The sequence below is a fragment of the Diospyros lotus genome, chromosome 2, assembly GCF_014633365.1.
Source record: "Diospyros lotus cultivar Yz01 chromosome 2, ASM1463336v1, whole genome shotgun sequence".
Lineage (NCBI taxonomy): Eukaryota > Viridiplantae > Streptophyta > Magnoliopsida > Ericales > Ebenaceae > Diospyros > Diospyros lotus.
The window spans coordinates 42,076,378-42,089,167 of record NC_068339.1 but is presented as its reverse complement, the minus strand read 5'-3'; the positions used below and the strand labels follow the sequence as shown (position 1 = coordinate 42,089,167).

At 36.2% G+C, this 12,790-nt stretch overlaps 3 protein-coding genes across 4 annotated transcripts; 2 read left to right on the top strand and 1 right to left on the bottom strand.

The window, feature by feature from the left end:
• Positions 1-1,198: 1,198 nt before the first annotated feature.
• Positions 1,199-2,562, bottom strand: LOC127795944 (60S ribosomal protein L37-3-like). 2 transcript variants are annotated; one of them, XM_052327929.1, is made up of 5 exons: positions 2,420-2,562; positions 2,187-2,322; positions 1,967-2,068; positions 1,817-1,869; positions 1,199-1,508 (listed from the first exon to the last, which is right to left on the bottom strand). In XM_052327929.1, the coding sequence occupies exons 1-4, from the start codon at positions 2,420-2,422 to the stop codon at positions 1,823-1,825; spliced, it is 288 nt and encodes a 95-aa protein (XP_052183889.1). In that variant the 5' UTR covers positions 2,423-2,562; the 3' UTR covers positions 1,199-1,508; positions 1,817-1,822. The 2 variants fall into 2 exon arrangements, with proteins under 2 accessions (XP_052183889.1, XP_052183888.1); XM_052327928.1 differs by lacking the exon at positions 1,199-1,508 and having other exon boundaries at positions 1,657-1,869.
• Positions 2,563-3,312: 750 nt separating this feature from the next.
• Positions 3,313-8,455, top strand: LOC127795942 (uncharacterized). The gene is made up of 9 exons (XM_052327925.1): positions 3,313-3,575; positions 3,648-4,271; positions 4,336-4,424; positions 5,227-5,580; positions 5,756-6,058; positions 6,192-6,434; positions 6,525-6,746; positions 7,053-7,614; positions 7,995-8,455. Exons 1-9 carry the CDS (start codon positions 3,446-3,448, stop codon positions 8,234-8,236), a joined length of 2,769 nt encoding a protein of 922 aa, XP_052183885.1. The 5' UTR covers positions 3,313-3,445; the 3' UTR covers positions 8,237-8,455.
• A 2,421-nt stretch (positions 8,456-10,876) lies between these two features.
• On the top strand, positions 10,877-12,781 carry LOC127795943 (uncharacterized). Its single transcript, XM_052327926.1, has 2 exons — positions 10,877-11,555; positions 12,641-12,781. The coding sequence occupies exons 1-2, from the start codon at positions 10,965-10,967 to the stop codon at positions 12,719-12,721; spliced, it is 672 nt and encodes a 223-aa protein (XP_052183886.1). The 5' UTR covers positions 10,877-10,964; the 3' UTR covers positions 12,722-12,781.
• The last annotated feature ends 9 nt before the right edge of the window (positions 12,782-12,790 follow it).

Sequence of the window (12,790 nt, the reverse complement as noted above, 5' to 3'; positions counted from 1 at the left end):
ATTACTCCTTGCTTTTATCAGGCACAACTCCCACTAAAACATAAAAACGAAAAAGAGAATAGACACAAGACAGAGGATAGGTTCAAGGATACACTGTTCTTGATTTTTCACATATATATCATCCCATTGCACTAAAGACATCCCATGTGCAACACGTTTACTCACAGTGGGGGCATGTCTACTATAAGAGAGTATGCTAAATTACATAAACCAACACTGAACGTAAGAAAAATATTTATATTAGCCTCGAAACCAGTGGCTGATTACCACTAACTATGAGTAATGGTGGGAGTCATAATTGATAACGATATTATCAATCAGGTGTCGCATCCTCATTAAAAAATATGCTAGATAGAAAAGATAAATGACACGATTACTTTAACCTTCTTCAGTGAAGAATAGTATATAACACCGTCATAAGTCATAATTTGTAGCATTATTCATAAAAGAATGCACTCTTCGCTGGTTCTGTCAACCCCAATTCAACAATATATCAGAAAATAAGGGAAGAAGTAACCAGCAAAAACAATTGGCAGCACGAGCAACTTACATCAAGCATACCCTAGCTTTCACTTGCCGCACAAGTTATATCTCTATGGACGCAATAACAGAATTTTAGTTCATCCCTACTTCAGTTCAACAAACAGAGTTTTGATCTTTAGCTGTAGGAAAAGCCTAATGGAAGTTTTGGGACTTGTACATACATTATTAGGAACTGAAATTTTAGAGTTTCAACAAAATGAATATAATGCAATGGAATATTGTGAAACATTTCAAAATAGTCCTGTTTGGACGTTATTACAAATAGTTAGTCATTGTAGTTTAGTTTTCTGTTTAATACAAGCCAAGTGTACAAAGTAATAGTATTATCATAAATAATATCTCATATATTTTTTTTTTCTACCCTTTATTGATTTGGTTGAGCTCATATATACATAGAGGCATGCACATTATACTACATAAAATTCATTTCCCTCAAATAATTTAACAATATTTAGTTCGCATTGAATTACTTTTAAATTATTAGTGCTATTTAGCTAAACATATTTGTAGACCACAAAAAAAAAAGTTATCACTTGACAATTAGCCTGGATTTCCAACATTTCTATACAATAATAAACCTTTTGTCATTTCTATTATCTTCTCCAAATGTTTGAATTTCTAAACTGACCAAACAGACATTGAAACAAAATTGAGATGAGAAAATCTTAGCCTATGCCCAAATTCAACTGAAAAATTAGCATAACAAATAGTCCAAACCTCCTAATGGAGGTGACAAAGCTAATTCTAGGTCTAGATTCTTGAAACAGCCAAAATGACGAATTTTCTAATGTCTAAAAACAAAAAGCTTCCGTACAGGATTAAGAAATTTAAAAGATGACTACATGCCAGAGACGCTATGCTCAGAAAACTACATATGGGGTGAGTCCAGAAGCATCCACCGGCCGTTAGCCAACACAAAAAGACTGAAGATCCAGAAACCAAACTTCAAATCCATACCTTCTAACCTGCTTGTCAGAGCAAATAAAATGGCGCTTGTGAAAGACTTGTATCTTCTGGTTATCCAAAAATTAGAAACTTAAATTGAGGATTCATAAAATTTTTCTTCTTTAGGTTTTCAAGTGATGAGACAATTACAAAATAGATACCACAATATACCAAGGAACAACAAAACTAAGCATTAGAACTCAAAGCAAGTCTGATTCATCAAATCAGCTACATATCATTTTAAAGGAGCAAAAAGCCTCCAAACGAAGTTCTAAAAATTGACTCTGTCCCAACACAGGAAATCATGAATGAAACTATAATTCAGTACCCAAGATCAAGTAGAAGCTGGTGCTCCCTTCTTCCTCGGAGCTGCTTCGGTGCCTAAACGAACAAGAAAACCCAACAAAAAGAGTCAAAATTAATGTCTGCATACATATTACATAGATAATCAGATAAATTGATGTAGTACTATTTTCACCTTCTCTGAAACCGGACTTAAATCTGCGAGGCACGTTGCGTAGGTACCTCATACGACCTGTTCCGGTGGTCTTCCTTCGGATGGCCTTCACGCTCCAGTTATCTACAGCCACAAGATTGTCATACTTCCAGGTTTAAATCTAAAAACCAGATGAAAAATAATAATAACAATAATTATTATTATTATTATTATCACAACGGTTATTGTACAGGAGAAGTACATTTTCGTTTCCGGGCAGCTGGAAAAGCACAAGCTGCACAGCGGCTCTTCTGGATGTGAAAACTGCGGCGGCCGCACCTCACACATAAGGTGTGAGTCTTGTTCCTCCTCTTCCCGAAGCTCCCTGTTCCTTTCCCCTGTTTTCATACATACACATACACATAAATATAAGTGAATCACATCATTGCGCACAGAGAGAGAGAGAGAGAGAGAGAGAGAGAGAGAGTGTGTTACCATTGTTGCGCAGCTGCGGGAAAACCCGAACCCTAACCCTAACCCTAATGTTTGGATCGACTATTTTGGAGGAAGACGGGTTTTATATACTACATAAAAAACAGCTTTTATGTACCCACGTATCTGTATGTGCTTTAGGGTTCCACAATAGACGGGCTCAAGCCCAATTCGGCCCAACCATTTTGACTAAATACAGTCAGAATTTTATTCCGGAATTTTAGATTTAAATAAACTAAATTACTCAATCTTAAATGAACTTTGGTTGAGTTTTCTTTTCAAAAAAAATATGAAATTATATAATATAAAATTAGAATCTAGTATTAATAAAATATTAATATTTATAAAAATTATTTTAATATAAATTAAAAAAAAAAAACAAAATCACTTGAAAATTATTTTAAAAAAAATGGGCTTTTATACTTGTTGGAGTTGGGTTAGGATGGACCCTAATATTTTAACCCAACCCAATACTAATTAAGTCAAAATACATAAAACCAAACTAAATCAAATTAAAAAATAATAATAATAATAATAAATTAACCCGATCCAATAATATCGATTTGACTTAATTTTTAACTCTAGTACTTAGATCCACTAGCACTCCCGAGTAAAATCATTAAATTAAAAGATTTTAAAATTTGATCTAATAATTGTTTGAAGTTGATTTAATAATACCAATATTTCTAATTAAAAAAATTATTTTAGTTAATTATATGGGATAAATATATAAAATCAAATTTAGGTATTACATATAATTGCTTCCATTTGGAAATGGTATGAACCTGGTTATTGAACCGTAAAATGGGCCTATGGTAGTTAGCCCAGTGGACAGAAATCCACAGGGCCCAACCCAATTTCAATGTCCGTTTCTTGGGATTGTAGGGCTCGCAGCCTGGCGCCGATGGACGGGGAAGAAAGAGCGGGAAGACGCGATTCCGCGATTCGAATGTGATGGAAAGTGCGATCGAGCAGATAGGTGTATAATTGGAAGAACACGAAGAAGAAATCCACGGAACAAAGGCGAAAATGGAAGGGAAAAGTGAGTTGAAATTTGCGGCGTTTCCATTCAAGCCCTACTCCATTCAGATCGATTTCATGAACGCTCTCTATCAATCTCTCGACAGAGGAGGCATTTCTATGCTCGAAAGCCCTACTGGTACTGGCCTATCTATGTTGAATTGGTTTTTCTGTTTGCTTACCTTATATATATGCGCAATTGATGCTTCAGGGACCGGGAAGACGCTCAGTATTATATGCAGCGCCTTGCAGTGGCTCTCTGATCAGAAGCAGAAGCGGAATTCTGAAGCCACAGTTGATTCCAACCATAATCAGTCTGGTTTGGACGATGAGCCTGACTGGATGAGAAACTTCGTTGCCGAAAAAGATAATCAACTCGAGGAAAAGAAGTTAGAGAAGAAGAATAAACGGCAAGGAATTAGGTCGAAGAAACTCGGTAACAAAAGAAATACGGAAACGTTTGGGGAGTTATATAATCAGGGAGGGGTGGACGATGAAGCTTGTCATGCAAAAGAGAAAACGAACGCAGAGGAGTTGAATGATGAGGAGTTCTTGGTTGAAGAATATGAAAGTGAAGGGGAAGGTGGTTTTGACAACTGGCTATCTAATTCTAAGAGGAAGGCCGGTTCTGTGGTTAGTTCGTCCAGTGACGATGAAGAGGAAGGCAACAGTTTTGATGATGAAGGCGAGGAAGAGTCATCATTAAAGATTTACTTTTGCAGCCGGACACATTCACAGCTTTCTCAATTCATAAAGGAGTTGAAGAAGACTGTGTTTGCTACTGAGCTAAAGGTCGTCTGCTTGGGATCTAGGAAGAACTTCTGCATCAATGAAGGTATTGACCCATCATTCTGTTGAGTTTGCTTTATGTAAACTTAGTTGTGTGGATTTTGTTGCAGGGGTTTTGAAGCTTGGCAATTCCATTCACATTAATGAGAGGTGCTTGGAGCTTCAAAAGAGTAAGAAAAAGGACGTTTCCAAAATGAAGGTATGATTATCGATGCTTTACCCTGCCTAAATTAGTTGCAAAGCTTGGAATTTGGTAAATGATTCTTGAAATTTGCTGTCATCTAGGAAGTGCAATTCCTGACTTATGCTTAGCATTAATTTCCCCGCACTTTATTCACTTCACTGTTTCTTGGTAGTACAAAATTTACCTAGTAAACTTGATAGACAATATCGCTCTACAAGCATAACTAGAAGTAAATATTAGTGATGGACAACACTTGGAATCAGATTTTGAACTTGTTGGTAGGTTGGTATTTTTGATCTCCATCTCAGTTACATTTTGCTCATTAATTTTCAAAACCTTAGGAACACCACCATCTCTTTCTTTCCTCCCTATATTATCATAGACAAGTGAAACCAACGCATGCCGCTAAGGTACGAGGACTGGTATTCATTCTCATATTCGTCTAGAATAGTTGATCTGATTAATCATAAGTTGTAATTCTTGTTGTTAGCAATGAGTGGACCAATGTGAATCATGGTTGCACATTTAGGGTTGTGAATCTTCATTAACATGAATAACTTTCCTTCAGATTCATTGAGATCACTTTCAAATCTTGAGTTAGCAAAACTATAAAAGATCACCATGTCTATTCAATCTTATATCTAAGAATCATTGGAATTGTATGCACTTGAGTGTCAATCTCATCAGTTTGAATGGATTGTATATTATTTGTTCTGTTTATGGCTGATGATGAACTTTCAATCAGTCTAGCCAGTTTCTACTTCAATACAAATACTTTATATTGCTGCGGCACTGAAGCAATGGCATTTATATGCAGAATTTAGGTGCAGGAGGACGAATACGCCGGACTAGGGCTTCTTCTGGTTGTCCGATGCTTCGAAAATTTAAACTTCAGAAACAGTTCAGGAGTGAGATCTATGATGAGGGAGCCTTGGATATTGAAGACCTTGTTCACCTTGGAAGAAGGATAGGAACTTGTCCTTATTATGGTTCCCGAAGTGTTGCCCCTGCAGCTGATCTTGTAGTTCTTCCCTATCAGTCTCTTCTTTCAAAATCATCACGTGAATCACTTGGTTTAAATCTAAAGAATAATGTCATTATTATAGACGAGGCTCACAATCTGGCTGACTCTCTTATCAGCATGCATGATTCAAAAATTACTTTGTCACAGGTATGTAAAGGAAACTTTGAGGAACTTACTGCAAAATCTTTCAATCTATAATTAAACAAATGCGAAACATTGATTTTTTGCTACCAAGATTGAGTTATTAAGAATGATAATTGGAGAATCAGTTAGTAAAATCTTTTGGAGATTGTAACTGTTGATCTTTCTTTCTTTTTTTCAGCTTGAGCATGTCCATTCCCAATTACGGATGTATTTTGAACGATTCCGGAATGTCTTAGGACCTGGAAATAGAAGATACATTCAAACACTTATGGTCCTTACTAGGGCTTTTCTCCAAACTTTACGTCCCGATGACAGTACTGGCTCCACTGAGCCTTGCTACGATGCCGAAGGAGCTTCCAGAGCCAAAAGTGCTGAAAATTGTTCTATGGCCATTAATGAATTCTTATTCTCTCTCAACATTGACAACATAAACTTGGTTAAATTGTTACGATATATCAAGGAAAGCAATATCATTTACAAGGTAATTGCATTCTCCTACTCACAAATGCTATATCAAGTTATCTATACTTCCTTGTCCCGCTGAATTCCTTTCAACCTTTTTTTTTTCTTTTGCATTCTCTGGGTTTAGGATCAGTTTATACATGCTCTGTCAGGTCAGTGGCTATGGGGATAAAGCAGCTAGTTTACACAATGGCTCACCACTCACAAATGGAGATGGAAGCAGTGAAGGGCACAGCAGCCCATCCAGTTTTCAGGCATTAGTTGACATATTGGTAGCTTTGACAAATAAAGATGGTGATGGTAGGATAATTATTTCAAGAAGATTAGCATGCTCAGGGCAGGAGGGAGGATTCCTTAAATATGTGATGCTCTGTGGAGAAAAGATCTTTTCTGAGGTTTGCTAGAAATTTCTGATATTAACAGTATATTGTCTATTCAGGAAGTATCTCCTCTCCATAATATGACAACAGTTATTCATTTGATAGATTGCAGATCAAGCACATGCTGTAATTTTGGCTGGTGGAACTTTACAACCTGTAGAGGAAACGAGGGAGCGACTCTTCCCTTCGCTAACACCAGATCAGTTGCATTTCTTTTCTTGTAGTCATATAGTTCCTCCAGAGAGAATTTTGCCAGTTTCTGTTTCCCGGGGGCCTTCTGGTCAGTCTTTTGATTTTAGCTACGGCTCCAGAAGCTTGCCAACCATGGTGATTGCAATGAATCCTTCTTTTTCATGATTTCTTCCTGAGAACTTACCTTCCACATTTTTCAAAGCATTGACATTTGCTAACAGATGCACTATTTTATTAAATTCAGCAAGTTAGCTGCACATTGAAAATTCTCTTGGCATTTCTTTTTGTTGTATTATTGAATTTTCTTTATATTTGAATATTGATATTTCAATCTTTAAGGCATCAACTCTGACCAGAAATGTCTGTGCGCTTATTTTGTTCTAAAACTTTTTCCCTGGAATTTATGGCTGACGAAGTATGCCCATGTTCTTGAAATAACAGATAGAGGAGCTAGGGCTTCTACTTTGTAATATAGTGACAGTGGTTCCTGAAGGAATTGTTGTGTTCTTCTCCTCGTTTGATTATGAAGGCCAAGTTTATGATGCTTGGAAGGCTTCAGGCATCCTTGCAAGAATTGCAAAGAAAAAGCTTGTTTTCAGAGAGCCTAGAAGAAGCACAGATGTCGAAGTTGTCCTCAAGGAATACAAAAATACCATTGATGCATCGTCTAACGTGAATCTAGGAGGAGCCACACTACTCCACAATGGTGCAGTTCTACTAGCTGTGGTTGGTGGGAAAGTTTCAGAAGGTATCAATTTCAGTGATGGGATGGGTCGATGCATAGTTATGGTAGGGCTGCCATACCCAACCCCTTCCGACATTGAGTTGATTGAGAGGGTGAAACATATTGAGAGTATTGGAGACAAAACAAGTAAGATCCATGAAGTTTATGATTGTTACAATGGTGATATTAAAGTTGGGTTTGACATCCTAAGAAGTTGCACGCGCAGAGGAAAAGAGTATTATGAAAATCTTGCCATGAAAGCTGTAAATCAATCAATTGGTATGTTCCAAACCCTATAAACTATCTGCATCGCTATCATGTACTTGAGAAAAATTTCATAAATCATAATTTTCATTAGTGTTGCTTCCCATGCAACAAAAAGAGCACAATTGCATGCTTAGTGTTCTTTCCAATATCAACATGTCTGCTTCATTAAGACGTAGATTTGATAAGTGGATTGAGAACTCTTTTGGCAGTCAGATTTGTTGGATCATATAGGTTAAGGCACAGTTGTGAGAAAATGTAAATGTTTGATCAACCCAATTTGGTAACCTCCCCATGTGTGTACAATATGCGATATTTTTTCTTTCCTCTTCTGGGTGACATATTGTTTTTTATGGGTCTTATCTAACTTTGGCTTTTCTTCTTGACCTGTCTAGGTAGAGCAATCCGACATATAGATGATTATGCAGCAATCTTGTTGGTAGATGCACGGTATGCAGTTGATTCCTCAAAAAGAAGTTTCTGCCACCCAACCGACAAGCTTCCTCAGTGGATCAAAGGTCGTCTTATTTCCAAGACAGAGAACTATGGACAAGTCCATAAGCTTCTGCATCAGTTCTTCAAATTCAACAAAGAGGGGCTCAGTAAAAAGTCCCACCAGATAAGTTCCTTAATATGAAGAGAAAGAATAAAATTAACAGCCCTCTGATGAAGTTTCCCCAACGAAAGAAAAAATAAAAAGGGAAAATATGACTTGGTTCTTTTTCTTTTCTTTTTTTATAAGTAATATTATATTTGTATATATATATTTTTCCCAAACACAGATAATAGTGAGCCGATGAGTTTACAGTGGCGATGAAAATATGAATTCAGATCAAAATATGACATTTCCTATAAGGCCCTTTTGGTTTGGATTGTAGGTTTATCTTCTATCTCACACACTCCTCAATGTTTGCGTTTCATTTTCCATCATTTCCAAAAAGAAAAAGAAAATGCCGTGAAGACTGTGGACTGTGGAGCCCATGAAACTCCAGGGGTCAGCACTGTTCTGGGATCCAGACCAATGGTTTGGTCAAATGTAACTCCGTTATAATTAAACGTCTTCTATATAGCTCTTCGAAGGCAAGTTTTAATTAGTAAATTATTTTTTTCTTTTCTATGATTAGATCACTAGCATAAATTGTGAACATAATTTTTTATAAAAAAATTTAAAGAAAAAAGTATTATATGCACTAATATGATCTTTTCTTCATGCGTTGTATTTTAGAGTATTTTTTAAAGACTTAATTGATAGCATATAACTATTTTAATTGTTACCCAATTCTAAACATTTTCCATTTGGGATAGGCTGGGGTGCCACTAACGTGTTTCTAACCCATTTACCAAAAAAAAAACATGTTTCTAACTCCAATTATGCCATGTGCCTTTAACCTTTACTGACTGTAATTTTTAAGAATGTACATCTTGTATTATTTGGTATCAATGTCAGTTTTTCACATATTTGTTTGCAAGTTGAATAATCAATGTGGGATGATTTTGTCTTACATTAGACACCCCAATTCAAAAAGCTTGACATCCCAATAAACATTTAAGGGTTTCAACATGATCTTGACAAACGCACATTCATAAAGAGAGTAACCCGAAACGAAGAATCAGTTATGATATCAAATGATATAAGACGTACACCCCTAAAAACTACAATTAGTAGGAGGTAGAGACTCATAACATATAAGACATTTATTCGCAAACTGAACAGTTAACCTGAAACGATTTTATCCTACATCATAAATATTTTATTTTGGCAGAGTACAATAAGATGCTACATTGCTTTTTTTTTTTTTTTTCCAAGTCAAATTACCGACTTTACTTCCAAAAGAAAATGTCCGTCATAAGAATGGCATCATCCATCAATTGTATTTAAATGTTTGTTATTATTTAGGTTACTGGATGATTAACTTCAATATTTATAATTAAATAAATTTAACACAATAATTTAATAGTTACAATTATTACATTTTACTAATTTCGATTGAATTATAGGAATGGACAGTATGTTCACAGAGGCTTTTCCTGGCTCTATCCATGAGAATTTATTTATAATTAATATTTTTTGAGTATGTACTAGCTAGCTAAACTCATTAGACATTACACAGTAATTTACAAATCAGATGCATTAGATAAATACACAAAAATTATATGTGAATTTACTTTTAGATATTTGAATCCTGATTACAGAAAAAATAATTATAACAACCCTCATGAGGGAGGCCAGCTCTTAGAGGTAGAATGCTACCTCTTTGATTAGCGAAGGAACTTGAGTAAAAAGAATTGTAAGTGTGCTGATTAAAAGATGGAGTTGAGGAACGAGGCTAGAGCACTGTTGAGTGGCAAGATTTGGACATCGTAAATGTGGGAAAGCGACTTCTCTATTGGCCAAGGATTTTCCCCTTATCTCTTGATTTCAATCAATTCTGTCCCCCCCCCCCTCTCTCTCTCTCTCACTCTCTCTTTCTGTCTCTTTGCTTCTCAACCAATTTTTGGTACCATCTCTCTCTCTCTCTGCTTCTCAACCAATTTTTGGTACCATCATCTTCAACCTTACAGCTTGTCCTCAATTAATGCAAATGCCAAACCTTCACCCACACTCCCCAAGAAACCTTGATTCGGCCCCACCCAAACATGGCTAATAGCAAATCCAGTAGTGGTTTAGAGCAAGGATTACTTTAATAAACTATAGACAACAACTAACCCCACTGCCTTATTTCTTTTCCTCTTATTCAAAGCCAGTGCACTTCTAACAACAGGCTGTCAAAAATGAAACATCCGCGATCACCGGATACCTAATCCTCTTGCCATCATTGCCCCCTCTCATTTTTGCAGCTAAATCTTGAATTAATAAAATTAAATATGATATGAATTATAATCGTCTTCTATAAGATAAAATTATAAATAAACATGATTAATGAGTTATGATTTTTATAACTGACTTCACATAACAAGATTAACACTTATTATGTTATTATAATCAACGAGAATGGTAGTCTGATGAAATGGGTTTAGTTGATTAAAACATCATTGTAGAAGATTGTGAGTTTGACTCGGATGTTTTATTCCTTGACTGAGGTTTAGTGTATAGCTGTGGTTGAAGGAAAGAGCTAATTTATTTGTCTCCTCCTAGCAAAAAAGAATTGTCATTGGACTAAAATAAAACATCCTGTGCAGACCTACATCATCACGGAGGGGGGAGGAGGAACAGCCTATAATAAGATGGAGTGAATACAAAAATGGAAGTAGAAGACGTGGTCCCTCCCTAGAATTTCAGTGCCTGTTGTCCTAAGGAAAAAGGGAAGAATCTGAAATAGGTCTCCGTCTCTCTTAGCTGTATATTGGAAACTGCATCTCATCTTATGAGAGCAAAGAAACCATACCAGTTAAAGAGTTGTCTTGCGTGGGCATACTTGCAGACAAAACAGAGGCACCATCTTGGTAAAGCAGGCAACACTTGGACTACAATGCTGCTAAGAAAAGCCATTCAGAAGACCAAGATCTTCTTTCACAAAACCATCCAAAAACTCAAGTTATTTCTCTTTAGGGAATACCAAAAGCTTCCCAAACCCCGTCCTCCCAATCCCTTGTCCAGCCAAGGCAACAACCAGGACATGCACCATTCGGATCAATTCTATGAAGGCTTCTCTGAGCCTCGGGAGTGCGATAGTGACGAGGTGATGAAGAGTGAGAAGACTGCAATGTCCACCAAAGAGCTGATCATGAACCAGGAAGATGGTTGCAGTGGAAGGGTCAGGAAGTTTGAAGAGCAAAGTGCTAATAAAGGTGAAGAGAGGGCAAGGGAAGGGAAGAAAACAGGAAGCTTCTATGAAGGCAAAGGAAAGCCATGTTCTGAGATAGCTAATGGAGGGGGTAATCTGTTGGCACAGAAAATGAAAGAGTTAGAGATGATGGACATTAATGATATGGAGCATGTATTGGACATTGAAGAGGTACTCCACTACTACTCTCGCCTCAAATGCCCGGCTTACCTTGACATCGTCAACCAGTTTTTCATGGACATGTATTCCGAGTTCTTCCTCCCACAGCCCTCTGTCAGCATTAGAAATTCATCACGTAGACTTGGCCCTTTGAAGCTCTAGACAATACACACATAATGAATCTCTATGCCCCGCCCCCACCCCTTTTCTTTTCTTATCCATTGTATCTCTATCAGTACTTGACTGCGGTTTTGCTTTTCAATTCCATAATCCCTTCTCTGCACTTGCTAAGCTTTTCATCTCTATTTCTCGTGATGTAAGTTCTGTATGTTACTAGGTGTATCATAGATTTCCTTTTAGATTAACCCAGAAAAATCCTATCCAATTTCAGTGGGAGATATTAGGAGACTATGGTTGATTTTCTCCATAAATGCTTTCATTTGTCCCGAGCTTTTTCTACATGAATTTGCTAGTAAAAATCAGCATTGGAAAGCTCATAATCTATCATAAATCCCAGATCCAGGCACCATGTTATTTATTGAAAGAAATTGTTCTAGGTAGTGTTTATTAACCAAGATATGAGATGAAAAAGGTCTGATAGAAGAAGCATTCCGAATATTTGCCATTTTCAACATATTTGTTAAACTTATCTGGTTACCCTTAGAAAAGAAGTCACATAATTTCTCATCTTGATTTTTTCATATATGTTTATTTATTCCTCCTCAAGATAAGCATATCTTGATCCTTACAGATAAAAAAAAAATGATACTTGTGTCTTCTAGTATATTCCAAAAAATTTAACAAATAATTTGATAAAAATCTTGAAATGTTTTCTAATCTTATCTTGATCATTTCATATTTTGGTCCAGAAAGTCTTTTGACCTTATCTTGATACTCCCTTATTTTGCTTATTTTAACAAACGCTACATAAGTTTAGATAGCGTTTGTTAAAATGAGCAAGATAAATGGGTGGTCAAGTGACCTTATCATGTGAATCTTTTACCATTTCTATCCATAATGAACAAATACTAACATATGGTTTTTACCATTTCTATCCATGATGAACAAATACTAACATATGATTGCCTGTATATAAGCTGTCAGCTGAAACTACAAAATTTCAACAAATCCACTTTCTGAATTCAAAAAAAGATTCAAGACTACTTCAAGACACATAGCCGTGGTGAATGTTTGATATTAACAAGCAAACAACTAACCGGGGTGAAAGTAGCACAGCCTACTACCTG